General features: G+C 59.2%; 2 protein-coding genes across 2 annotated transcripts in view; one reads left to right on the top strand and one right to left on the bottom strand.

Moving 5' to 3' along the window:
- Window positions 1-382: 382 nt before the first annotated feature.
- SLC2A10 (solute carrier family 2 member 10) overlaps window positions 383-27,581 on the top strand; it is a 207,278-nt gene continuing 180,079 nt past the window's right edge. Inside the window, exon 1 of the mRNA XM_075517282.1 lies at window positions 383-386. The gene's annotated coding sequence lies outside the window, so the exon portion shown is untranslated. The remainder of the gene's footprint in view (window positions 387-27,581) is intronic.
- On the bottom strand, window positions 10,201-14,190 carry R3HDML (R3H domain containing like). The gene is made up of 5 exons (XM_075517382.1): window positions 13,875-14,190; window positions 12,346-12,464; window positions 11,690-11,822; window positions 10,444-10,559; window positions 10,201-10,333 (listed from the first exon to the last, which is right to left on the bottom strand). The coding sequence occupies exons 1-5, from the start codon at window positions 14,133-14,135 to the stop codon at window positions 10,201-10,203; spliced, it is 762 nt and encodes a 253-aa protein (XP_075373497.1). The 5' UTR covers window positions 14,136-14,190.

Below are 27,581 nucleotides of genomic sequence, written 5' to 3' on the forward strand. Positions count from 1 at the left end.
TCTCCTCTGCAGGGAATGTGTGCTGGCATGTGTGGCCCTGCTTAGCCCAGAGGAGGAAAATTAGGTGAGGGATTAGAGCGGCACTTCTCTGGGTTTTCACAGGCACCGAGCAATGAGTTGAATGCTGACAGGGAGAACTGGGCGCCTTTGCAGTGCAGCCCTGTGCTGCACGGCTGTGGCCCCGACCAGGGCCGGGAGCAAGTGTGGCCTTGCTCAGCCTCTGTGCCCGGAGGAGCTGACTGCGGGGCCAAGCCCATCTGAAACACCCATTTTCCTGCGCTTCCTTTCCTCCTCGGATGACTTTCCTCCTGCTGAGCCCGCCTCTGCTTTCGCTGTGCCAAGGAGGAGAGAGTTCATTCCTTCCCTCCAGAGATGTCGGACCCCGAGCGCCATCTTGAAGGCACGGGTCTAATGGAGGAAAACCATTCCTAAACCATTCCTCTCCTGTCTCCGTGAGCCTCCGCTCCCACCCGGGGCTGCCTGGGGTGCATTCGAATTAATTTGGAGAGCGCACAGATGCCAGCAGCTTCCAGAAGGCTCCTGATGGGTCAGGGATGGGGAATGACCAGCAGGCCCGTACCTCAGCCCCGTGCCCGGGGAAGGGGTGCGCTGGCGACGGGGGCAGATGCCCAGCATGCCCACGTGGAGCAGGGAGCAGCATCGAGGGCAGGGCCAGGTCTGAACTGTGCGTAACCCCGTGACACCTCCCTTCACCTCTCTGTTTCCACACCGGTTTTAACACCTGTAACAGGGAAACACGCCCAGGTCAACAGAGATTTCTCGCAGACGGTGGCAGTCCCCGGCACACACCCATGGACGAGCCGCGGGCAGCACCCGGCTCTGCTTCCGCCGGGGTGTCCGCACGCTGGCAAAGCCACCACCGCCATCCCACCAGCATTCCGTGCTTGAAGGCAGCAGACTCCGGGCAGGGGCGCAGCCAGGGCTGTGGATCAGAAGCCCGGCTGTTTGTCCCCTTGCCCCTCCTGCCTCCTTATTCCACCCTTCATTTCCCAGTGCCGCCTTTGCCCTGCCGACGCCAGGCGCTCTGCGTGGGCCGGTTCCCTCGGGCGCCCATCGGTGCCTTCCCTGCTCGTCCCTGCTGGGCACCTCAGCCTGGCTGAGCCTGCCCGTCCCTGGGGCAGGGCCTGCTCCTGCGCACGAGCCACGGCGGCTGCCAGCAAGAGGCCACGCAGCTCGCTGGACGGGGTCCTGCAGCACGGGCAGGGTTTCTTCCATAGGGTGGTTGCTCTTCTCTGCCTTCCGCCGAGCCCTCCAGTGTTGCCCTATCTGACACCCTGCCCAGCCTCACCCCCTGACACCCTGACACCCTGCCCAGCCTCACAGTCCGTGGCCAAATTTCCTTGGGTGATGTTAGCACCAGTGAATCCTCCTCCCAGGCTGGGCTGCTGCTTTTCACCGGGGGTGGTGGGGTGGACCCTGCCGTCCCCATGGACGTGACGGGGTGGGATGCAGGACTTGCCCGGTCGTCTGGGAACCGGTTGCAGGCTGGCATGCTGGAGAGGAGCAGCAGCAGCTTCTTATCACGGGGTGTCAAGGCTTTGGGGACCGTGCGGCAAGATGACGAGCCTCCCCTGGCAGCAGAGGGGGAGAGAAGTGGCCGAATGGGGTGGGAGGCGCCGGGCTCTGCTTCCTCCGTGAAAGGCGCTGGGCCATAAACGCGGCGCGGTGGTTGTCGTTTATGTGTCGGCAAACACATCGAGGAGGCTCGACTATTGATTCCAACTGTATAAAAGAGTGTTGTGGCACTTGTTCAGGTTTGCGCAGGTTTTACAGCTCTTGTTCTGAGAAGTGCCCATGTATTTGGTTTTGCTCCTTCCTTCAGGTCTATCTGTTGACATTGGCTCTCCTAACCAGAGCGTTGGGCCATGCCAGGAAGCTGAGTGTATGGCTCTCCCTTCATTTCCCACTTTCCCGGGGGTTATCGCCTATAAAATCTCGCACACGCCCATGGCCGGGACAGGTTTCTGGTGCAGAGGCAGGTGAAAGGTGCCTGCTGGTCCCACGTTGGTGGGTTCGGGTGCCCTACACTCGGTGGCAGGAGCTGAGCCACCCATCCTGATGGATGAGTTTTAGGGTAGATGGGCAAAGTCGTGGGTAAGATGCTGCCCTGGGCAGGCTGGGGCAGGATGAGCAAGGTGAGAGATCTGCAGGGCTGCGATGAAAATGTGGGTGTCAAACTAGCTTGGATGTCCAGAGAGGGAAAAGGTGTCAGAGCTCCCAGAGCATCACCACAGAGGAGGTGGCCCGTGCATGGTGACCCACAGCATGAGGCCCACAGCATTCCCGTTCCCCACCTTCACTCTTCCCACCGGCAGATGCCAGCACTGGCTGAGCCCACAGGGGCACCTTGGTGCCGGGGGCTGGGAGCTTGAGCCCAGGGTGACGGCCCCCATCTGGCCCTCGGCACCAGGGCTCCTGGTGCCGCGGGGCTGCAGCCGGACTCCCTCCAGCGGCTGCAGCGTTTTGGGATAGCAAGTCTGGCCCGGCTGCGCAGACCCTCAGCTTTTTAGAGCCAGGATCCATCTGCTCCTTGGCTGCTGGTGCCTTTCCACAGCCGCTCACTCTGCATGGAGCTGCTCCTCTCGCACCTTTGGTGCATCATCCAGAGCCCACCATTATTTTCCGAGGGATGTATTTCCTGAAGGGATTTGCTGGGTAATTTCTGTTCAACGCTCAGGCTGAAGCTTGGACACAAGCCGTTCCTGGGGGTAATTGCTTCTGGGACCCGGCTTAGCTCAGAGGCCCCTGTGGGAATGTGGTGCCTCTGCCCAGCGCCGGCGAGCAGAGCCATCAGCCCTGGGTTCACGATACAGCCACTACCTTGAAATTTGCCTTCCATGAAAATTCTGCAACATTTGCCGTTTCCAGAAACATTTCTGCCAGGAACCTTGTTTGCTTGAATATTTGAGGAAAGCAAACAGAGAAGGAGCCTGAACACAAACAGTCATGGACATTTTTTTGCAGTCTTTGCCCCATTCTAACCCCGAGCCCACCGGCAGAGATACTTGCAGGTGTCCCCCCTGCCCGACGTACCCCTTGGCTCTGGCCTATCCACTGCTCCGTCCCCCGCTGCTGGTCCTAGTCCCGCTGCAAATATTGCTGTATTTAAAAGAAAATCACCCAGACCTTGCTGTCTGCAGGACCACCACCACTCACCACCCCTTTGCACTCACTTTAAATAAAAATTGGTTTTAATGGCCTTTACGAAATGTCAGCAGAAGACTAACCGAGCATGGTCCCCGTGAAGGGTGGCTTACAGATCTACACCTGCCCTGCGGAGCTCAAAGTAGCCCTCAGACACTCCTCAAACGTTCCCCAGCCTCATGCCACTTGCCTCCCAGAGCTGGAGCTCCTTGCCCACTGATGGCAGCCCTCTGTGCTCACTCCCCCTTATAAAAATACCATCGTGTTTTCGAGCGAAGCCAAAGACGAGGGTGTGCTGCTGGCCCAATAAGCGGCCGGGGTGGGGCGGCTGCAGGCAAGCCCTGCGGGCAAGCGCAGCCACCCCGTGACACTGAGCAGCATCCCCTGCAGACCCCGCGATGGGGGGAGCATCCCCAGCTCTTCCCCAAGGAAACCTCCACCGAGCACCAGCAAACAGCACTCAGGATCGGGTCAAGGCGGCTAAAGCAGTGATTGTCCCTTTTGCATCCCATCTAAATACCAGTGCTTATTCCTGGATGCAGCAAGACCCTGCTCAGCCATTTCTTGCCCTGGTAAGTGCTGACCCTGCCAGCACCAGTGTTACGGCCACCCCCAACAGCCAGCGGGGACAGGGAAGGAGGCTGTGCCGGGTGTCCTAACACCCACCGATCCCCGACAGCCTCCAGGCCATGGACACAGAGCACAAGGAGTAAACAGAGGTATTAAATAGCAGCTGACATGAGAAATCAAGGGGAAAAAGCTCAGTTTGGGTTGTATCTAGGGGAACCATATAAAAAATTAGATTTGTTTGGCAAGGAAAAATAATTGTTTCACAGTGAAAAGTAAAAACACTCAGAAATTCTGCCTCCACTTATGTTATTCAGCTGAAACTATTCACCACATCTCACCAAAACGCCTGAGCAGCTCTGACGTCTTGCATTTTTCAGCAAATTTCCAAAGCTGCTTTACTGAGCTGGCCCCGATCATGCGCCGGTCCCTGCTGTAACGGCCGGTCCCAGGGATCCCCAGCTTCAAGAGCCACTCCCGAAACGTGAAGGAGCGGTGCTGCCTGCACGGGGATCGAGGGCAATTGCCCGCATCGCACCCTAGTCTCATCGGGAGGATAAAGGTGGAGCCGGGGGCTCGTTGCCTCCTTGCCCCCTCTCCATCCCCCACCCTCTCGCACACCCGCTCGCAGCCTCCCCCGGGGTTTCAGCGCCCGCCTGCCCGCAGGAGCCTCTCCAGCTCGCAGCCCACCCTCAGCGGGTGCCGGTGAGGATGCCGAACGTGCCCCCAGCCCCGCGGCTCTCCGGAAGCTGCGGCATCTCTCCCTTCTCCCCCAGAGACCCACGCAGGGTGCTGGGGACAGGACACCTTTGTCACCGCCTGGCAGGGCGTCCTCCAAGTCCTTTACCCAAGGCACAGGTCTGATGGGAGGGAAATAAGTGCCCCCAAGGTATGGTTTAGGGGGAATGCCGGTGGCAGTTTGGGGCAGGGCCGGATTGGGAGGGTTGCGGTAACTGCAGTGGGGGGATGCCCCGCTCTCTGCTCTTACTGATGCCACTGCTGCAAAAAGTGGGCTAGACGCACTCGCCGTCCCGAGGCCGAGTGCCGGCGCCCAGCTTTCCCCTTAGAATATATCCCTGGCTTCAAATGGATGCTGAAATGCTGAAGCCTCTGAGATGGGTGGGGAGATGGAAAAATCAGAAAATCTTTCCATCGATCAAAGGAAACTGAAAATAACTGTATGACCCCTCCAAGGCTGAAGGCTCATCTGGTGGAACCTGATGTGCGTCCGCCGGCTGAGCCCCGGCAATGGCAGTGCAACGCAGCTGGAGTGGCCCGTCCTGCCAAGGGCAGGGAGCCGGCCGGCCACGAGGGCAACGCTGGCAGGCACGGCCGGGGCTCAGCGCCGACGCCGCTGCGTGGAGCACCCCCGTTGCTTTGCAAGGGAACAGACTTCCCGGTGACCCTGGGAAGGGTTTGGCCACCACTTTGCTGTCTGCCCCATGTCACGTCCCGGCTGCTGTGCCCGACCTGCCACCCAGCCCAGCCCCAGCCCCGCGGCGCTGCCGGCTCCCGGGGAAGCCAGGCGCTGCCTGGTCCCCCAGCCCCGCCAGCCCTTCCTTGCCTCTATTTGGATAACTTTTTCACCCGTTTTATTTATGAGGACACCCCTCCTTCTGCCAACACTCTTTGAGTTTCCTCTTGCTTTGGTCTGGGAGGCCCGTCTCGCTTTTTTATTCTTATTGTTTTTCTCTCTCCCCCTTGCAAGGCCCCAGGCTCGGCAGCCCGGCCCCGCGAGAGGCTCGCAGGCGGCGGGTGCTGGCTGGAGCGTGCCTTTGTTTGGCCACGGGAGCAGATGGGGAGAGCGGCTGCGGGTGGGATGTGCAGCGATTCTTCCCCAGCTGCCCCACGGCACCCGGCTCTGCCTGCACCTGTCTCAGTCGCTGACCCTCAGGCTGAAAAATTAGGAGAAAATCAGGATTAAATAAAAAAAAATCAGGAGAAAATTAACAGCAGAAAGATTTGCCTGCCTGTGTTTAAGGTCACCAATGTGCCCAGGCTGGCAAGTGGCTGCTCGCATTGGAGCCAGCTGCAAGTGGGCAGAAGAACTTAATCGCAGGTGATTAAAGAGCTTGTTCAGCTCCTTGGGTTGCATCTGTCAGGCAAAGCCCGTTGCTCGCTGCAGAAACGAGGCTGGCTTTCCACCCTGGGGCAAAGCAGGACACAAGCACCCTGGATTTGGGGACACCCAGACCCAGCCACCCCGCACTGCCATGTCTCCCAGCTGATGGGAACGTCATTTAAGCCTCCCCTTCTCCTGCAAACGAGGCACAAGTCAGTCCCTGCGAGCTCGGTGGGTCAGGAGCCGTCTCCCCGCCAGCAGCAGAGAGGGAAGAGTGTCCCTTCCTGCGCAGCGACTCCCTCGGGGCTTCAGCCCGGAGGATGCTCAGCACTCGCTTCTGCTGGGCGAGCCCGCAGAGGTGCCCTCGCCCCAGGATCCGACCCTCTGTACGTCTCAGGGGCATCAGGCCTTCGTTTCACCCACTCACGAGCAGCCTTCATCGCGCGGCTCCTTGCAGGTTGTCCAGGCAGTGCCAGCTGGATGCAAAACCACAACCTGCACTGAACAGACCAAAAACTTGGCATTTTTCTGTGTCCAGCTTTATGCGAGGCCCCGTCCCGCTGCTGGCTCCTGCGGCTCAGAGCCGCAGGTGATGGGAGCTCCTCCAGAGCCCCGGCTACTGCGGGCCTGGGACGTACAAGCGAGCGACCTGGTAAAAACAGGCTAAAACTCAGCGTTCCGTAACTGCTTGACTGTAGCTCCCTGCTCCAGCTCGGCCCAGCAAGGCTATCGCAGAGCCTATGCAATTCCTACACGTTTTCATTGCAATGGGCCGTGGACCGACGGAAATGCCGATGAGCCCCGCGTCTGGCCATGGCTCGCCGTGGGGCCACGTGAGCCGAAACTGAATCGGGTCCGGAGAGTAGAGAAGTGCTGGGGGCCGGGGCAAGGAGGCATGGGGCCTCGCTGCGGCACGGATGCCCAGCACGAGGGTGGGTTAGAGCTGGAGGTGGTACCCACAGGAGGCTGCAGGCCTGGAGCAAGAGAAGCCACCGCCCAAAACGGGGCCACGAGCAAAGCGCGAGGAGGTGGCCTGGGAGCCCCTCCTGGGGCCTGGCTGGAGCACACGCGGTGGCTGGAGCGTGGGCTGGTGGGACTGTGCGTGTTCGTGAGTGGGGTGTGGTAAAGGAGAAGAGGAGCAGGATGTGAAAAATACAGAGAGGAGATGCAAGGTAGAATGACGGAGAGCCATGGGATGTGATGGAGAGTGACGGAGAGCCAGGGGAAGTGATGGAGAGCCACAGAGCGTGATGGAGAGCCAGAGGAAGTGATGGAGAGTCACAGGGAAGTGATGGAGAACCCTGTAACCGTGAAACCTCGTCTGCTGGCACCTCACTCCACACCCTGGCCATGCAAGGGATCTGGGGTTCCCAGATCACACGGGACCAAACCAGCCCCGGCCCCTCGCCTCGCAGGGATGCTGCAGCAGGGGCACATTTGGACCCGACCTGAGGGTAACGGCGGGCTGACGACAGCCCGGGCGGGGGGACCTGTCCCCCCATGTGCATTTGTTGGCAGTTGGCATCTGGCACAGCCAAGGAGAGCAGTGACGCGGGGCTGCCCCGGGCTGGTACCTGCCGTGCCACCCGGGGAGCAAGGGACGCGGGCCTGGCGGGCATCTCCCCGCGGCCGGGGCTCGCTGGGCAGCGGCATGCCGCCCGCTGCTCTGCACCGCAGGGGCCGGAGGCTGCCGTTCATCCGGGCGCTACGCTCCCCTCGGGAAACCTGCCCAGCGTTAACGCCAGCCCGGCCCCGGCCCTCGGCGAGAGCAGCGGCGCTGGCGGGCGCCCGCCGTGCCCGCTGCCGCAGCCCTGGCGTGCCACGGGCCGCCCGCAGCCTTTGCGTTGGGGCTGGCCGCGTGTCCTAAGGCAGCATGTCACTTCCTTTCTAAACTGCTTCCACTTCTGCTGTGAACCCTGCAGCAGCCCCTCTGCCAGCGGGTCAGACCACTCCGCTCCCTCAGGCACACGCTTTCTTCTTCGAGCCAAGCAGAGCGAGAGAGAGAAAATACATATATTTGTATATATTCTATAAAAATTAATCGGGGACCCTTCTTCTGCCTCCATCTCCAGCCTTTGCAGGTGCCTGGGCCGGCGGGGGCCGGGCAGCGCGGCGGGGCCAGGACGTGGGGCCGGGGGCTGCTGCCTGCTCCCAGCCCCCCGCGAGCGACGGCGGGGCGGCAGCACGGGCGATGGAAACGCTGTACTCACCATATGGAGCCTCCATCTTAGCGCTTAGCTGGGTGCTTACATTGACCATGTCTCGCCGGGTACTGCTATGGGGACTTGGGGCGAAAACCAGAGGAAGTAGAGGAATAAAAAGAAATCTAAATAAATAAATAAAAATGTCTTTCACTAAGGAACTAGGTGAAGGCAGGAGGGAGCGCGGAGAGGCAGGGCGAGGAAACCTGCTTCTCCTGTTATCTTATTGATTCGCTTAATCAGGGCTAATGTGGGTGGAGATGTTAAATAGTAACCAAGCTCTTATGGAAACCAATCTGCAAGGTGCCGTTGCTGTAGCTATAGTAACTGCTGCCAAGCTAGAAACTCAAACACGGCTTTTACTGGACTCTTTCGGGGCTCCCGTTTCCACCCGGTGTCAAGGCCGGGACAGCCGCCAGGCTGGGGTTCACCCCCGGCCGCGGGGGACGGGGTGGCCGGATCCGGCTCCGCGGTGCCCCGGTGCTGCCGGATTTCGTGCCGTCGCCCGCCCGCGGTGGGAAAACCAGGGCTGAGCCCGCCTGCGGGCAAGGGGCTAACCCTGCCTGCGGGCGAGGGGCCGTGGGACGAGCCGCGGGGGCTGGCACGGGCAGGGCAGACAGAGCCTGGCCAAGGCACAAGGGGCGACAGGTCCCGGCCGTGGGTCAGGACTTGTTCCCTCGGTGCAAAACTGGAGGGGTCACTTGGGGATGGGGAGCCGCGGGGATGCTGCGGCGGGATGCAGGGTGGTACCCTGAGCACGGGGCCGGGATGCAGAGCGTTTGCAGCTCCTCCCAGTCTCCCTCTGCTCCCCAGATCGGGGGGACCTGCAAGGTGCGGCAGCCGCTCACGGACATCTGTGCTCCCTCCGGGACTGCAGCAGCCAAGAGGAGTCCCGGGGACCGCATGGTCCAGGGCGTGCAGATGCGGTCCCCAGCCTTGGGGTAGAGCCCTGTGCCGCTGGTGGCTGCGTGGCAGGAGCAGACGCCGCTCCCGGGGGGCTGCGCGGAGGCAAGCAGGGCCACGTGCAAGAGGTGTTGCTGAGATGACACCAAATATATGGGGGATCCAGAGCTGGAGCTGAAAAAGTGATCGGCCGGCAGCGCGGGGCCTCCCGTACGTCTCATGAAGGGGCCAGGCTGGAGGAGGGGCCGAGGGGTCCCTGCCAGCCCCAGGACCCCCCAGCACCCCGGCTATCGAAACTCCGCAGCCCCGAGAGGACAAAGTTAGGAACGTCTGCTCCTCTGGATGGGAAAGCACATCCCAAGGGGGCATGCAGCGCGGCCGGGGCGAGCGGGCAGGGGGCTGCCGGGACACAGTGGGCTGCAGCGCAGGAATCTGCAGCCGGGGGCTCAGACCCAAGGCCTGGGAATTTGGGGACCCCTGAGTTTGCTGAGTGCTAAGAGGTCCTAGAGAGGGAGGGGATGTGGATAAGGGGGTGCTCGGCGGCACCGGGGGTGAGGCAGGGCAGTGGGGCGGCGTGGGGCAGCCGGGGTGGGACAGGGAGCTTGCGGCCCTCCGGCGTCATCGTCACCAGTGTCCCAGCAGTGCTGGCTTCTCCCACACGATGGAGCAAAGCGCCCGGGCATCTCCTGCGGCCATGGCCCGTGGCCCTGCTCAGGGCTTCTGCACCCTTTCGCTGTTTAGCCCAAAAACCAGAGCAAAGGCACCGGCTCAGCGTTACCCCGAGGCTCCAGGCTGCGAGTGAGGGAGGGCCGACACGAGCATGGGGGTCTCCAGGCTGCTTTATTGGGGGGCTCGGAGCCGGGGGCCCTGTGGCCGGAGGGGCTGCCGTGGGGCAGGGGTACGCTCGGAGCTCCCCACTTTTCCTCGAGCCACTCGCCACGAGGGGAACGTCTTGTTATTCACTTACACCAGCCTCTGCCTTAGCACAGGCGGGGAGCAGCGGGGAAAGCCCCCCGAGCCCGCGGAGCAGGGACCACGCCAGCCAGCCCCGCTCCCTCCGTGCATCCCCAGACTGTCCCTAGTTCCGGTAACAGGGATTGGAGCCATCCCTATTTCCCCCGAAGTGGGAAGCAGCCGGACAACGCGAACACTGCTGGAGAGGTGTGTTAAAAAAGCAGTTTCCTACGCAGCACTAGGGATGAAGCAGGTCGGACAGCTGGGCTGCTGGCGGGGGTCAGTGTTATAAATAATTCTGGTTCACCCCATCGCCATTCCCAGGGGCTTCCTCGCGGGGTTGCAGCCCTAGAACCAGCTGACACGGTTGGATTTGAGTCCGGTGAAGCACATGTTGTTGGAGCAGCCCCCGCCGTAGGTGGGGGGGCAGGCCGAGCACGGCCGCCCCACCTTGTACGGCGCTTCTCCCAGCCAGTTGCCCCTAAAAAGAGAAGAGGGCATCACCTCTGAGCACCATTGCTTCGCCGCCGAGACCGGAGCAGCCGGTGAGGAGGGAGGACGGCACGGGGGGGCTTCCCGCCCCTCACTTACTTGATGGCATAGTTGCAGACGAGGAGGACGGCGTGCCGCCACGTGCTGCCCCAGACCCGCATGTTGGCACAGGCGCCAAGGGCACAGCCCAGGCGGCTGGAGGATGCCCACACCATCTGCGCAGGACAGAGAACAGCCGCTGTCGGCGACCGCCCGCCCAGGCGTCCTGCAGCCGGTCACCCTGGGACCCCAGCGCAGGTCTCCGTCCCACCAGGGAATCGCATCCCGCCCCCCTGAATTTCTCAGGCTGGATGCTGTGCCCAGCATGGGCACTGCTTCATCACCCCAGGGTGATTTCTTGCTGCCCTTTTCTGCCTGCAGCCAGCCCGTGCTGCCCTGCAAGGGGCTGCCTTGCCAAGCTCACTTAAATGAGCAGCAGAGTCTGGGTCACTTCTGCGATTTACCAAATTAGTTCCCAAACTTCACCCTGAATCATCGCTGGCAGCTTACCCTGCACACAGGGAGGTGAAACAGAACCAGAAGCTCCTCTGAAAGCCTCTCCAGGCTGAATTTCTTCCTTCAAAAATGTATCTTGCCCATTTGCAACCCAGAGCATCCCCACGGACAAGCCGCACAGGGCTGCAGATGCTCAGGTAAAGGCTGGAGCCGTGCAGAGGAGGTAAGTAGGGTTGGCACAGCTTTGTCACTGGGCAGGGGAGCAGGAGGAGGTTTTCCACCTTGTGCCGGCCAGGCTGCCGGTGGATGTGCCAGGGGATGAAGGGGCTGCGTTCCTGGGGAGCCGGACACGGCTGGGCGCTATCAAGCCACTCCATCACAGAGGAGAGGATCCATGCTCGGCAAAAGCACAAAGGGGCTTTTTTTTTTTCTCTTCGCCACCTCTGAGGTTCCAGTGGGGTAATAAGGAGAAAAAGACCAAAGCAGGGAAAAAAAGCTTACAATGAAAACCTCCCAGCCAACTGGCCAGAAGGTCCCAGCTGTGCCCCAGTGGGCTGCGAGCCCCCGGGACCTCCATGCAAGCAGCCAGAGTCCCGCAGGGGCCCAGGGTGGGAAAGCATCGCCGCCGGCTGCCTGCGGCCCTCCGGCAGGCACGCTGCCTGCTGCCAGCCCTGCTGCCTGATTCGATGCGGGCAGCTGCCAGGATTCGGTCTCGGATCCCAGCTGCTGCTGGGAGAAGGGCTGCTCGCCGCACGGGTGCTGCGGCAGCCCCGGGTGCTGTGAGCTGCCCCCCGGTTTGCAGCCGGGTCCCGGGGGGCCGCGGGGGGCCGCGGGGGGCTGCGGCGCTCACCTGCGTGTAGTGGCTGCAGACAGAGCCGCTGCATTTGGAGGGGCAGCGGGGGTTGCACTCGTGGGGGTGGGGGAAGGAGTAGTGCTGCTTCTCCTGGTGCCACGATTTCACCATGTCCACTACGGAGCGGTACCTGCAAAAGGTGCTGTGTGTAAGGTGGACCTCCTCCACCTCACAGGTCATGGGCGAGGGAGAGGAGGGGGAGGAAGGTTCCACGTAGAGGGAATAGGGGAGAGAAGCGGGATGGAGCGGGGGCAATGACAGCCTTGTGCCAAGACCACTTGTGCCCAAGGCCAGAAGACCTGGCCCTCGTGGGAGGCACCTGAGCGCTCAGCCGCGTGGTGGAGATCCAGGACCCACGTCTCTCTGGTCCGTGTGCCAGGCACAGAGGGGATTAATGCCATTTGGGGATTAACTCCCCAAATGAGCAGCGGGTACCTCTGGTTTCCCACATTTACCCTGCTGCAAGAGTGGGACCCTCCTCCTCCTCCCCGGGGGGCTCGATGTTCCTCTTGGTTGCATCTCAGTCCTCTGCAACCCCAGCCCAGAACCTCTCTGCTCCTCAACCGAGGGGCCGCTGCTGCTGCTCCTCTTCCTCCAGCATCGTGGGGTGCAGGGGGTCCCCAAGGAGCCCGCTCCGCCCACAGGGCACTCACCTGCCCGAGTGGATGGAGAGGTTCTGCCCCACGTATTTCATCAGCTGGGGGGGCCCATGGTCCCACAGGCAGCGCGCAGCCCACGCCTCCGCTGCCCTGGCCAGCCGCTCGTCCCACACCTGGCCAGGAGGAAAGGAAAAGGGCAGGCAGGGATTTTGGCTGCCCAGAGGAGGGAAGAGGAGACACCCTCTCCCTTGGGCTCAGGGGGTGTTTCTGAGCACCCTCAGGTGTCCAAAACTTGTGACTCACACATCGGGCTGGGAAAAGCCTGCGGGAAGCAGGGCAGCGTGTCCAGGAGCGATGAACCGCCCCAGCTGCCCACCGTGACTCCTGGGCACACGCGGTACCCGCTGCCCAGGCAGAGCACGGATGCCCTGAAGCAGCGCAGGCCCTGTGTGTGTGATTCCCTCTGGGAATAAGCTCCTTCTGCAGAAGGTGGAGCTGAATCCGGGGGTGAAGCCCCGCAGCCCTGCGCTGCTGCTGTAGCTCACAGCCATCCCCGGCCCTCTACAGCAGCCCCGGCCGCAGACTAACCGGTGAGGACAGCTGGTTCCTTCATGCATTATTGAAAGGTTCCTCACCCATCCTGAACCGCTTTGGGGAGATGCCTGGGAGAGTTATTTTGGAAGGCAGGAATTTAGGCCAAGCAAGAAGCGGCGCAGGATGCTCCCGGGCACGTCTGACCTGCTCTGGTACCCAGCAAGCCGGGCTGCCGCCTGTCTCTCCCAAACTGGCATCCAGGGACCACCCAGCCGCTCCGTCGGAGCTCCGGTCCCCTTCCTGGGAGCAGCACATGGCACCTCCTGCCCCAAGGGTCCCACTCTGTGCTGGCTGGAAATCCCTCCTCTTGGTGGCTCCCCATTTCTCCTCCCTTTAGGGCTGGGTTAGGAGCTCCAAGCAGGGTCCAGACAACCTGGGGAAAGCTCTGCCCAGGGTGGCTCTCGTCCAGAGGAGCTGCCCGACCCAGCGAGGCCATGCAGCCCCTCTCTGTCTCGCTCCTGTGTGTTTCTCCTCCCAGGGGCTGGCATCCCCGGGCATGTTCCCGAGGGGCCCCGGAGCTTGAGATGGGGCTGTCCCTCCTGGCTGCAGTTCGGGGAGAGGCTCCCACCTGGACTTTGGGTTGGGACCTGAGCTTTTCATGCTTGTAGCCATCTCCCTTCCCCTAATGCTACCTCTGCAGCTTGGCTGGATGGATCCTGCCATACCACAGCCTGCAAGCTCCCAGACATCCCAGGCATGGACCAGGGGTCCTAAATCTGCCCCCGGTTGTAAACATCCCCCCACTGGGACTCCATCCCTCCTGTGCAGAGGCTGCATGGGGCGTGCATGGGTCTGCCCTGCGCCAGGGACGCGAAACCCCCCCCAGGACAGATGTTCAGCCGCGAATCCGGGGCAGCACCCTGACACCCCCATGTGTGGGTGCCCCGTCCCTACCAGGTTGGGTGCCCACGTCACGGGTGAGCCCCTCAACCCCACGGCAACAGCCAAGAGCTGGGGACCCAAAACCACCCTGCCGGAGCCCGACTCACCATATACTCCATGTTGGCGGCAGGGGGGGACACCTGTGCCCGCACTTGGTTGTGGTAGTCCAAAATCACGCTCATGTCGCGGGAGGAGATGTATCGCTTCCGCCGTCTCCAGGGGACCCCCACGCCCCACAGCAGGCCGGCGGCTCTGCCCCCGGGGGGGGACAGGAGCTCGGTGGCATTGGGCAGCAGGAAGGAGCTGGACTGCTGTGTCATCCAGAAGCCCAGGACAGTGAGGTACAGGTGCAAATGGAGCATAGTCATGCTAGCCCGGCCGGCGGGATCGGCCAGCGGCTTTCCGCTCCCGCACGGAGTTAAGCAAGGACAAGGAGGATTGCCGGTCCCCGCTGCCGGCGCGTGGATCTAGGAGAGAAAACGACACAGGCACCACTCAGGTTTGCAGTTCACATGCAAACACCACTTCCCAAAATAAGATGGAAATAAATTTTCCTTTTTTTCGTTTTCAAAATAAATTTTAAAAATTAATCTCTTTGATAACCTCATTTATCACAGCAAATTCCCCAGGACCGGCAGGGAGATGGCTGGAGAATTGGTTTTCTTGTTGTTTCTTTAAAAAAAAAAAATTGTTACAAAATCTCCTCCTTTTTTTCACTTATCACACATACCTGCCAGGCAGGGGCTAATTAGGAGCATGCTGAGATATTCGCTGCAGCCGCCTGCTCTGTAACTTCCCAGGCATTTGGTGTGTTGAGTAAATCCCCAGCACAAATGGAAATCTCGTACAGATAAAGAAATGCACGGCAAGTTTTAAAAGCATCGGCGAGAAATCCTAACGACTCTTTATCTCAGCGAAAGAAAAATAAACCACCGCAAAACCAGAATAATTTAAAAAAAGAGGAGAATGCTGGAATATCTCCTTGTTTGTCAGCCAACGCACCTCCTCACATCCCTGCCAGCCCTTCCCCGGAGCAGCGGGGAGGATGTTCCCCCGACTACGTACCTTGAGGACTGAGCCAAGAGCAGCCGAGCCCGGCGGCGGCGGCAGCCGGTGGGATTGACCTTTGCAAACAACCTGCTGGGGCAGATGCGGGGGAGAGGTTTAGCCTAGCCCCGCCGGACAGCCCGCCGCAGCATCTGACGCAAAAGCTGCATCTTAACTCTTCCCCCGGGGAATGTCCTGAAGTTTGGAAAGAGCCCTGCTAGGAGATTTATAGGCTGGTGGATGCATCCGCGTGCACAGGCGCGCTCGCAGGCACGCTGAGCCGTGCACGGTGCCGGTGGGGGGAAGCGAGCAGAGCCTGGCTCGCTCCTCCAGCGGGCAGAGGGGCTGCTCGTCGGCTGCTGGCTGGGGTTTTTATTACAAGCTACCTGTGGGGAGAGGTTCCCAGAATCGTCTCTCCACCGTTCACCGTCCCCTCAGGCTGGGGTCTCTCTGGCAGCTGTGGGTAGGGAAGCAAATCCAGGTCGGCGAGGGATGCGGAGGGGGTTTTGCCCCGGCAAGGCGGTGGCAGGGCTGGCGCTCACTGGGAGCCCCAGGGTCACCCCGCTTTGGGAGCAAATGGCAGAGATGTCCCCTGCCACGGTGGCTGGGAGGGGACCTGGTGACCACGCGTGTCCCTGGGCCAGCAGCTCTCCCCGTTAGAAATGAAGTCGCTTGCTGGGTGGGTTCCCCAAGGACTAGGGCTCGCCACAGCCCGCGGGGTCTCTGCCTGCGTCCCCGCTACCGACCGGGGCTGGCGATGCCCGGCCAGGGGCATCTCAGGGGAAAAGAGCCCTTCCTCTGCGGGCTGTGGTCCCCCCACGTGTCTGTCCCCAGGGAGGGGGCATGGCTGCAGAAGTCTGAAAGCTGTAGACTGTCCTGCAGCATCAAGTGTGTTTCTCTATAACATCCCAGCAGTCACGATGCCTGGGGTCGGCTGAATTATTGCAGGTCACAAAAATGCAAGGCTGGCAGGCTGGAGGGGCTGCTTGCAACACCCATCACATCTCTGCCTCCCGCCGTGCTCGGAGCCAGAAGCAAGTAGCCACGTGTGAGCCACAGCAGGGCTCGCTGCCGTCATCGCCCCATGCCATGGTGCCCCAGGTAAGCAGGGTGCTCACCCTGCACCTCACCGGGCCTGGGTCCACCAGGGCACAGGTGGGTTTGGGGCCAGGATTTGGCTCTTTGGCTGCATGAAGGGGAGCACCGAGGCCAAACTCCCTCTCCTGAACTGGCGGGAGGCACGGAGACAGAGGCACGGAGCTGAGGCCTGAGCGTGCCTGGGGGAAAGCTGGTGCCTGGGCAAGGAGACAAGGAGGCTGCTGGGGAGGAGGGGAAGAGAAGGCAGTCCCACAGCAGCAGCCCGTTGCTGCTTCTCGCCCTCACTGGGATAGGGATCGAGGATCCTGGCCACGCAACTCCTGCCCCGTGCTGGGACTGACGGCACATCCCAGAGCCCGGCTTCACCCACAGCCCCCGAGACCCGCAGTGCAACAGAAGCCGACCAGGAGCTCGGGGAGGAGCAGACCCAAGCGTGGAGCGGGAATAACGCCCAGGTGCTGAGCCGCTGCGCTATATCAATACAGCCTCACCGTGCTGTGAGCCTCTGCCGAAATAGTCCCCCGTGTATATTTTTCCTGGCATCCACTCTCCTGTAAAGCAACTCAAGATGCTGCGGGCCCTGGGGAGCGGCTGGAGACACGTGCCAGAGGGACATTTCCATCCACTCCCCACCCAGCGGGTAGGACGATGACTGTGCCAGCGAGGAGACAGGGAAGCCGCTGCCGAGGCATCTCCAGCCCCGCTGCGGTGCTGTGGGAGGGGACCCCTCGGTGCCGAGAGCAGCAGCACACGGTGGGCTGGCAGGGCTGGGCACGCTGCTGGGGGCCGTGCGGTGCGTGGGTGCCGGCACTGGGCATGCCAGGGGGTCGGGGTGGCTCCCAGGGCCCACCGGCTTTTCCAGGCTGCCTGCTGTAGGGGGTCTAACCAGCTCGGCTTCACCTTCCCGGCACCAGACCAGCCCAAACCAGCAGCCACCTCTCCACAGGTGCCGGGCAAAGCACCATCCCCGGTTTGCCGACACCCCTGTTTTATGTTCACCCGTATGAGGAGGCGAGTGCCCGCGCCGGGGGCCAACGGCAGGACGGCCCTTCGTACCGCACCGGGACAGCACGCGCCGGGGCTGCCTCCCTCCGCTCAACCCCAGCTATCAAATCTCTCATCAGTAAGGCTGGTGAAGGAGGTTTCATTCCCAGCGGATTAGAAAGGCAGACGGGGACGCGCAGCAGCGATCTCAACTGGGCAGACTGGGGACGTGGTCTGGGCAGACTGGGAGGAGCAGCTGCCGCCAGGCGCACACTGAGGTAGGGAGGGCACTGGGGCTGTGTTATGGGGAGGGGGTTTTTTAATGATTTACTATTTCACAGAAGACAGAGCCCTAAGCAGCGAATGCTCGTCCAGCACCGTGAACTGCAAAGATTTGCATTTAAGAATTTTTTTTGAGTTTTTGTTCCCCTGGGGCTTGAGGAGAGCAAACCCACTGCAGCTCCCACTGCCACGCAGCAGCCGAGCTGCACCGAGCCTCTGCGTGGAGGCAAGGCAAGGGTTTTGTCTTGGGTGCAGATTGAAAGCACTGCTTAATCAGCACTCCACGAGACAATCCAAATTCCAGGAACTGGAAGGGGTTTGTGTCCCTGCCAGGCGTAATATCCTGCAGCCCAGACTGGCCTGGCTGCCAAAGCACACGGTATCTGCAGCGAGGACCTTGCTGGGAGCCAAGAAGCACACGCATTCAGCTGGATACAGCAGCAGTGCCGGCAAATTCTCATTTTAATGAGCGCTGGGGGGAAAAAAAGTGATAAATCACTGGGTGCGCAGCACGCTCCTGGCAGAGACGCCCACTGATGCTTTTAAGACCGACCCACGTAGCAGCTCAGTCCAGAATAAGCCACAACGGGACTTTCAGGATTCCTCTGTCATGTTTGTTTCTCCCATCTGTTGCCTTCGGGCATCACCCATGTATCAAGGCGGCAAGTGGGGACCTGAGCCCACATAGGACTGAGCAGGGCTTTGCCCTTTGCTGAGGGAGGGGATCTGCTGCGATGCCTGAGCACCCCAGGCATGGAGGAGGTCGATGTGGCTTTCCATAGCAGGAGCCTCCTCTTAACTGGGGTACAACAAAATCAAACCAAAGCCCTCTTTGAACAAAACTCTTTTCCCAGGTAATGCACAAGCTCTGTTGCTCTAGTAAAATATCCCCCTCTTACGAACCGGCAGAAAGGCTCGTTTTCCAGCTTTGCTGGAAGCTGTTCTTTTCTCCCAGTCCTGCCCCAAACACCACCAACGGCTCCAGCTACCTGGGTGCCCACCCTGGCAGGGAAGGACGGTGGGGCTTTTGATGGCTTTTTGCATTTCTAGAGCCCTGTCCAACACATCCAGAGCTCGGTTCCTCCTCATGCATCATGAAGGGAGATCTTCCTTCTGACTCAGAGGTCAGAAGATTTGATCTCCGCATGTTGTGACATGAGAAAACCCAGACTGAACTCCTGCAGGTTTATTTGTGATCTCCCTGGAGTGAAACACCCCGTTGAGCTGTAATCCAACTGAGATCAGTCCTGAAGTCTGAGGACTTCAGAGTCATCCTTCTCGCTAATTAGGACCAGCTCCTTGTAAATGTTGAATCCCTTTCTGAACCAAGCTGAGCCTTGGAGGAAGGGGTGCAGAAAAGTAAAATCTCACACTGAAGAGGTGACCTCCCAGGCCGTGGGGACGGGGGGATGAATTCCTGGCTGCCAGCAGAACTGCACCCTTCTTGCCCAGAACACGGGGACGCCACGTTGCGATGGGCTTTTCCAAAGAATTCAGCCTTTCTTCATCAAAATTAAAGAAGTTTCATAGGTATCGAACCCCTTCTCCCTGATATCTCAGACTTTGCAGGAACAGGGCGAGTTTCTCAAAGGAAATGTCACCATTTTAATGAGAAGTAGTTAAAACTGTGATTTTTGATCATCTGAACTTTTCCTGTCGTTCAATGCCGAAACCTGGGATGGAGCCGAAAGCCAAGGTGCAATGCGTGTTCACCTCACCTTCCCTCGCTGCGTCCACCAGGTCATCTCCACACCCAAGAACCTGCTTTCCCCGTGCCAGGGCAGTACAGTCACCCCAGGAAGGAGGCAAAATAGGAGCATGGGCTCCTAAGATCACCAGTAAATCAGAGGGTCTTGCTAATTTGGCTTTCAGGTCTACCAGGGAGGCCTCTCGCTCCTGTTGCATGCAGTAAGAGGATGGGCTCGGCGATGGACATGGTATGAGACAAACCATGTAGTGGTATAGCTTGCACCTATAGCTACATGCACTGGGGATGTGGGTGGTGGGAGCACAGGAGACACACCAGCCAGGGCAAACCCTCCAGCTGGAGGCTTGCATCTCCTCCAACAGCTGGAAGCTGTGCCACAAATTGCAACGCTCTGGGCTTTACGGGAACCTTTGGAGCAAACCTGAAGCAAAATAGCCCATGTGCATTTGCCACAGCTGGCAGGATTATTTATGAAGGCTTCAGTTATTGATTTCTACTGGATTTTTTCCCGACCCCAGGCCCACGTGAACCCTGCTGTTGAGGCTGCCTCCTAACCCACTTGGGCAGCGATCGTGTCACTGGGCAGCGTTTGGGCTGGTCCTGGCCAGCTGGCAGCAGCAGCGCAGCCGAGACCGTACACTACCGGCCCCTCGCAGGGCGAACGCGTCACCTCCGCCGGGGCCGCGATCACGGGCAGGAGGGGAGGGATGGCAGGAGGCAGGAGTGCCCGAGCCGGCCGTGGGGCACAGCTCACGCCTGGGCACCGCGTGTGCGACCCTGAACGTGCAGCCACAGGGGCACGGATCACAGCGGAGATCAGCAGGACGGGTTGCAGAGGGCCGAGTCTCCTCCAGCCTCTATCTCAACTACTCAAGGTGTCATGGCCTGCCTACGACAGCAGGCTAATGCAGCGGCAGCACGTGCCTTTTAAAGCCTAGCCCGAACTCTGGGGTTTAGAGCATCTCCATTAATAAATGTGAGATGCTTCACTACTCCCTCCTGCTCTTTCCTGTCACAAAAACATTGAATACCTCTCTGATTTGCAGGACTGTTTGCAATCCATGGGCGTTGCTGTAAAACCCATCTACGGGATTGTTCCGGTGACAGGGGTAGGCTTGTCCATCGGCAGGGATAGGCGGTTGCGTTCTCCGTGGTTGAGCCCACGGTCCTGGAGCCTTTCATACAATGCCTCGCGGCTGCCTCTGCTTCAGGTGCAATGTCCTTTCATAACCCACCGTTTCCACTTGCATATTTGCTAGGACATGAGAAAAACTAAAAATAAAGGTGAAAAAAACCCCTTTCCCATTTTATATATAGTGATGCTGCAGGGAGCCGGTGGTCGGGAGCGCGGGCAGGAGCCTGCGCGTGTGGGTCCAACCACCCAGGCTGGGCTCGGCGGGGCGGCACAGAGCAGCCTTGCCCACAGCCCGGCTACCGACCCACTCTCCAAAGGCCACCTGGCACTGCCCCAGCTCTGCAAGCCGCGATTTGCTCCTTTTACTGGTGCAACTGGCCAGGTCCTGATAGGAGCCCGACCCTGGGAGCCTTTAGTGCTAGCAGCAACTGTGGCTGAAAACACAGCAGGGCTAATGCCTGTGTGGTGCAAAGTAAAACCAACTTGTTTTGGGTTATTAACTAAGGTGTCCGTGAAGGCTAACGGGATCCTACGTGATCTCTTTGGTCAATAGGTGGGTGTCAGCCCCCCCACCTCTCCCCCGTCCCCCGCGGCACCGTTGGAGCTGTGGTCCGCACCAGCAGCCCGCAACTGCCTGAGAGGAAGCTGCGAAGGCCACTGGCTGCAGCCAGAACCAAGATATAATTGGAGCCTTTGAAAGGCGAGAAATTTTTCCGCCGGCTCTAGAAATAAATGTCTCTGAAGTTGAGCACTGTGGATGGTAGTTTCTCATGAAGGTATTTTTTACAGTAACTGGGCTAAGTTTAGAAATCCACTTAACAAATAACATGGAAGCTCCCCTCAGCACAATTCAGAAGATAGTTAATTTGCTGTTTGCTAGCAATTTATTTTCTAGCACGGTGCTGCGGGTGCGTGATGGTCTCGCTGCACTCTGCCAACGTGAGAAGAATCGGACAGGTCAATGGAAAGAGGGGCCCATCGCACCATGAGTCAGCTGAGACGGAGACAGACCCCAACCTGGAAGCCAAACATCAGCTGTGACCTCCTCGCCAGCCGCACCCAGGCTGGGTACCGGGACCCCCTGCCCCGCAGCAGTGCTGTGCCCGCCGTCCCACCACCCCCATCCCCACCGCCCGCCCACAGCTCGCCCGCACCCGGCTCTGCCCACGCACACGGACACACACCAGAGTCAACAGCCCTGGAAGGACGATGATGGTGGGGTTTTTTTACTGTGCTTATCGCCTGCTCTCCGCATGGTCGGCTTTCAGGCTCAGTGGTGGGAAGCCCATTGGTCCCACCCAGGGCTCCCAGTGGGAGTTCCCCATCCCGTGGGGCAAAACCAGCCTGCACGAAAAGCATCGTCTGGGGCGAGCTGAGATCATTTCTTTCCTCGGCATCCGACCCAGTAAGCACTACCTGTGTAATGGTCAGGAAATGCTGCAGCTCTGGCAAACGGCTGGATCAGCTGCTGGTCGAGGGCTAGCAGATCACAGCCCCGAAAGCCCAGACCCGGCAAAGTGAAGTCAGGACACCCTGGCAGCCTTACCGTGTAATTTTCTTGCTTGGACGGGTGTGTGCCGCAGCTTGACTGCAGCCCCTGTGTATTCAGTCCGTTCCTTTTTTTTCCAAGACCAAAATTAAGATAGAAACTGAGCACCTGGCACTGGTTCACAGGCGGGTTTGTCATGGCTGCACAGGGAGGTCTTGTTCCCGTTACTGCTCTTCTCGGGGGTGGCCCCAGTGCTCACGTGCCCAGGCCCCCACTGTGGCACCAGCAAACACCCTCCAACCATCCCCACCAGTGCAACGTTCAAGCTGCAAAATGTTTTTTCTGCAGAGAAATGTTGCTGCTGTCTGTTTGTTTGTTTGGCTCAGATTAAATAACAAGTGGGGCTAAAAGAGATGCTGCTTTTCCTCCCCGGCTCTGAAGGAAGAGGGGGATGTTTGCAGCGGTTTATCGTTCCTTGGGATGTTGGGATGGGGTCTCCTAAAGGTGTTGCTTCTCCCCAGCGTCTGTCTGGGGCATGTCCAGCAGGGAGGAGGATGCAGCTCAGGTGGGTGGTGATCACTCAAAGCCTGACCAGCTTTAAAAGCAGACTGGTGAGCGCAGGAAGGTGGTGTGGAAGGAAAGACACAGCACAGGAGCTCCCAGGGGCGTCTGGAGGAGATGGAGGGGCTTTCGGCAGGAAAGATGTGCCCATACAGCTTCTGGGTGTATTAACATCTCTTCATAAGGCTGAGAAACAGCAGCAGCTCAGCTCTCCTGGGGCTCCCCAGGGAGGCCAGCAGTGCTGAAGCAGAGCAAGCACCTAACGGGTGAGACGGGGGTGTAATCCTGAAGCTTTTGGTCTCCTGAGTGACACTGGGCAAACCACTTTCCATACATATTTCTGCATCCGTACTATCACGCTGATCACGTCTACCAGAGGGCTTTGAGGGTTGCCGATGACCGGCACCGCATCAGAGCTGGGCAGGGCAGGATTTCTGCGACATCTGCCTGTTTCTGGCATTGAAGCTAAAAGAAGCCTCAAATATTTTTGCTCACTTTTAAAATCTCTCGCTGTACCTGCACATCTCAGGGCTTCCTGGCTTCTGCCAGCAGAACAGGAGCAGCTTGATGGACACTTTGTATTTTCATCCCTCCACTCTCCCGTAAAGATTTATTGTGAATCTTTGCCAAGAAATCTCCCTTTTCTCATGGGACTTCCAAGCTTTCCCATGTCCAGATGGCTGGATCCAAGCCACCAGATTTCTGGCTGCCTAGACATGAAATTTCTCAGGTTAAACCATGGAGGCTCAGATGTTTGCAAGAACCGTTTTGCTCAAAGCTGGACAAAGGCTGGAGAAGCAGAAAATGAGGACCTTGGGATGCTGTTTTCTGCCTTATTTCCTTAGCCTTCACCCAAGGGAGACCATGCTGCCCTGCAAACACAGCTCGTGCAGGCCCTGCTCTGGCACACTAGGAAGGGATTGCAGAGCCCGTAGACATACCATCACTGCTGCCTTGTGCCAGGCTTACCGAGGTGTCATCTGCTTCTCCTCTGTCTTGGACTCCACGTTTATTACAGCAAAATATGCATGTTGGGGGCCTGCGCGCGCTTGACCATCCAAAAAGCAACCTCCTGCTTTTTGGATTGCTACCCTGAGGCCGAGCCAAGCACGTATGTGAGGTATAAAGGAATTGAAATCAAGAGCTCTGACTCCACTACTGTTTGCTGGGTGATATAAAGAAAGGAGCTCTCTGGCTCAGCCTGTGCCCGACGCTGCAAGGAGGAGCTGCAGTCCCTGAACCCACTTAGACACCCTGTCTGCCACAAGTGATAAATTTTGTTGTTCCAAGAAGGTAGAAGCCTGTGAGGAACTGTGCAGCTGGAGGTCCCAGCCAGACGTGTCATGTCGGTGTCACGGTGTCCCTGGGGAGCTGCGTTGTGCTGCAGAAGCTGGGAGAGGGTCGGGCTGGGAGATGGGCATGGCCATGGTTTTGGGATGCAAGAAGAGCCAAAGGTGGTGAGGAGCGCATCGTGCTGGGCCATCCCGCAGGGTTTTGAAATGGAAAACAAGCAGCAAACAGCACAACTTATTTATGGATAATCTGTGCACAGAGAAAAAGAGAAGAACGCATGCTTGCAGTGCAGAGCCCGTATCAAATCTTCCCCGTCTTTCAAGTGAAAGACACTGCCCGCTGCCATCAACCCCTTGCCCGTGGCCCACCTTGCCCATGACCTGGTACAAGCGTCAGTGCTCGCTGGTGCGTGTGCTTGGGGGGTCATTACCACACTGCTCGGGGTGTTAGGTGGAGTCTGCGTTGTTTCGTGCTGGGATGTATTTCCCTGCCTGCCAAGAGGTGATGGAGGCTGGCTCACTGGCCACCCTGGCCGCAGCGAGGGTTGCTTGCAGATCCTGCCCTGTGCGAGCTTAACGTCAACAAGAAGCCCACAGACTCTCTTGAACTGTGGGCTAACCTGCCTGGCAGGGAATTATTCCTGCCCGAAGATCTTGAAGCATGGCTGTAAACCCCGGAGAGCTTTCCGCTGCCCACCGGCCCAGCTGCGGCAGGACTGGGGCTCTCGGTGCCGGGCAGGACAAACGGCACTGGCTGCCTCAGCAGTGCCACCGGCTGATCCCTGCCGCCCGTGGTGGGGAGCCGTCCCGGGGGCTCCCACGGGAAAGGTTCCCCTTTGCTGGCCCTGCTAAGGGACGGTGTGTCAGTGCATGGCCTGGGCTCCTCGGCCAGGACACCCGCGGTGGGTGGACACTGGGGTGACCGTCCCAGCAGGGCATGACTCCCTGATGTGCATGTGCTTTGATCTGCCAGGGATAAAAGAGAGTGTTTAAAATACACTGGGAAAAAAGCACATATCTAGGAAGATACAGAAGGGAATCAGATTCCAATCAAAGCCTTGGAAGGTCCAAACCCGTGATCTGCAGTTTAACTGAACACACCCAAAAGGGGAGCGATTCTCTCCACATCTCTCTCAGCGTGGAGGCACGCTTCCTGGGGTCTTTTCTCCCCGACCAGGGGACACGCTGACATGTGAGTCCCTGAAAACCCTGGAACTGGGACACCTCGTCTGAAGCTAACTATCTGGTCTGAGGGTGCTCTGAGTGCCGGCAGCTCCACTGAGCCCACGCTCCCCAGCGTCCGCCCTTTGCAGTACAGGGGGAGCTGGGCGGGGGATTCCTGCAGCTCATCGGCGGCTCTGTCCGTCACTTGGGCGGTGTCCACGCAGCGACACAGAGGTCTGACGGTGGCTTGTGCTGACACATCCGTGCTAGCGTGACCTTGCCCGTGTGCCACGAGCGATGGGGAGGCAATGTCAGTGGAGCTAGGCACACACCAGTGCCTGCACCACGCGCCCCACGGGGACCTGGGTTTGTGGTGGCCGATAAGAACCATGGCTGATAAGGTTCGTGCTGCCTCGTCCTCCCTGCTGCTGCTAGCGAGATTTAACTACAGCACGCAGGCAAGCCTGGTACAATCCAGCTTTCATCTTGCTAGCGGATGTGCTGGTGCCAGCTCCCGCAGAGGCACCTGGCAGGTCGGAGGGAGGTGCTCGGTGAAGGAAAGGACAGAGCCCATCTGCCCCGCGGCCGGCGTCTCACAGGACAGCAAACACTGAGCTCACCGAGACAGCTGTTGCCTTTGGCACATCCCTCTCCCCGCTCCACTTCCCCGGCAGACACGGAGCGCGGTTTTACCCCAGCGTCCCATCTGCTGCCCATGTGTTGCTGTCGAGCCGAGCCCACCGGGGCGGTCAGGCCCTCCGTGCCCAGCTTTCCTGCCTTGAAACCAGGGGAGGTGAGAGCCGTGCGGGAGCACTGCACCCACGCGCTGGGAGGGGGGCACCCCCAGAACCTCCCCCAGCATCTTCCCAGCGTGCATCCCAGAGCCAAGTGGAAAGACACCCTCGGGGCTGCACGCAGGTCCCAGCTGGACTCAGTTACAGCCCCAGCACTTCCTTCTGGGCTTGTCAGCGGCCAGCTGCGGGTTCCTGGCTGAGAGAAAGGGAGGGTGGCATTGCCCCAGGGGCCATGTCCGAGCAGGGCGGGTGCTGGGTCAGGCTGGGGCTGAGGGGTGAGGAACGAGCCTAGCCCCATCCTTCTGCATGCTTCTCATCTGGTGCTCAGCTGTTTCTAGTTCTTCCCTTCCCTTTTTCTTATTTAATCTGGTATTTCCATGCTGCGCTGATAAGAGAGAGAAGCCTGGGAGCGCTGCTGGGTGGCTGGGGCTAGCTGCTGGGTGGCTGGGGCTAGCTGCTGGCTGTCCAGGGCTAGCTGCTGGCTGTCCTCCTCGCCCCCTCCACTGGCTGCTGCAGTACAGGCGCCAGGGACAGAGTGGCCCAGCAAAGTCCTCTTTCCAAAACCAACACCTTGGACCCCTGTAAGTGGGCTGGGGGGATGTCGGAAACTAGAACTCGATAGACTCATGAAAGCGTTATATGACGTTACATCTTCTGGCACGGGTGGCTCACAATGTCCCACCATTAAACCTGCAACAGCAGGTGGGAGATACAATGTGCTCTCAGGCTCTGGGAACTGCTGATGCCCATCTGGAGTAACTGGGATGAGTGAAGTGGTTATACAGCTACAGAGCAGTGCTGGGAGCAGGACTGGTCCTCTCCCTTTCTCCCCAGACAAGAACAGGACCTTCCTCTTCTGCCTGCTCCAGGGATGGAAAGGATGAGATGGCTCCATGAGTTCACGGACTGTGCTAAGGGGAAAACCTCCAGGTCTCCTCGCCGCAGTGTTTTGTGTCTACCCACCTCCTGAAGTGGTTCAGTAAATCAACAAGGCTCACCTCTGTGCCTGCCAAAATCCCTCCAGCTGTCTCGCACAGATGACCGTTGAGGTGATGAGGAGGGTTAATTGACTCTGACAAATATTTACCTGTTTCTCTGGGTTTACAGAAACCTCACTCCAGCCCCAGCTTTGAACTGGAGTTCAAAGCCCCAGCAATGCCAACATCTCGGGGGGAGCGAGCTCTCCCCAGAGTGCAAAACTGCTGCTCTACAGGGAGGGGAACCGTGTCCCCCGTCCTCCTCGGAGGGGACCTGGCGCAGCGCTGGCATTTTCCATCATCTCAGAGCGTCCTGCTCGTCTCCCCACACCAGGGTAAGAACGGCTTTGCCAATTGTTTGGAGCCTACATTAAATAAACAGCCCAAAGAAAGGCCTTTTTCCAGCAAAGTGGCAGAACATGCTTCTCATGGATTTTTTTTCCTAACCTCTGAATGGTGTCAACAGAGACTGGGCCGAGTCGCACATCTGTGGTGGGCTTGTATTTAAAAAAAAATAGCTTGTTTGAACTGTACAAATAAACACTTGTGAAAAGAATCCTGTTTCTTTAAGTGAAGCTGGTAAATGCTCTGATCTAGTTAAAGCACTAGGATTTGGCTTTAATTTTGTTTTTTACCAAACTTAAAGACGGGGGGGGGAAGTTGTTTATTCCCAGAACAGGTAGAGTCCAGGAGCACAACCTTCATCACCCACCTCTTCCTCGGGCTGTCGGTGACACCCCCCCGTGCACTGCTGACCACCCTCCGTACCTTCCTTCCACTTTTACCAAGCGGTGCAGACCGGATCACTGTATTTTGGGAGATGCTGTGCTCCTGGCAGACTGGGATGTGCTTCCTTGGCGGGAGCTGAGAGCAGCCAGTCTGGCCCACTTCATGTCGGGAAACTGGGCCAGACCATAACGGACCAGTAATGGTCCTGCGAACCTCTCGTGCCTGACAGTAAAATATCATGAGATGCCTTGGAGAAGGTGCAGAAGCTCCCTAACCAACGCTTCAGGCTTAATCTGCTGTTTGGGAGCATTTTATCCTAATGGCGGTTCTTCTGCTATACCTGGTGGGGCCCCACAGGTACACACAGCAAAGCAAGTGTTCCCAGCGCCTGCAGAAGCTAAAGGAAAGAGTCCTGGCTGGGAAAAATGGTGATAAACCAGAACCAGGCACCAGTACAGCTCTGGGCTTCTCCTTGAGGCAAACTCATTTCTTTGCTGCCCTAATCCCAGGGATGGCTGACCTGGCCATTGCTCAGAGTTCTTCATGCCCTCACG

The sequence above is a fragment of the Mycteria americana genome, chromosome 14 (genome assembly GCF_035582795.1).
Source record: "Mycteria americana isolate JAX WOST 10 ecotype Jacksonville Zoo and Gardens chromosome 14, USCA_MyAme_1.0, whole genome shotgun sequence".
NCBI classification, from domain to species: Eukaryota; Metazoa; Chordata; class Aves; order Ciconiiformes; family Ciconiidae; genus Mycteria; species Mycteria americana.

Coding starts and splice junctions, on each gene's coding strand:
- R3HDML (XM_075517382.1), bottom strand. CDS start 14,135: ATGACTATGCTCCATTTGCACCTGTACCTCACTGTCCTGGGCTTCTGG. Junction 12,465..13,874: donor CCGCCAACATGGAGTATATG/GTGAGTCGGGCT, acceptor CCTCCTGGCCAG/GTGTGGGACGAGCGGCTGGC. Junction 10,560..11,689: donor TCTGCAGCCACTACACGCAG/GTGAGCGCCGCA, acceptor TGTCCTGCGCAG/ATGGTGTGGGCATCCTCCAG.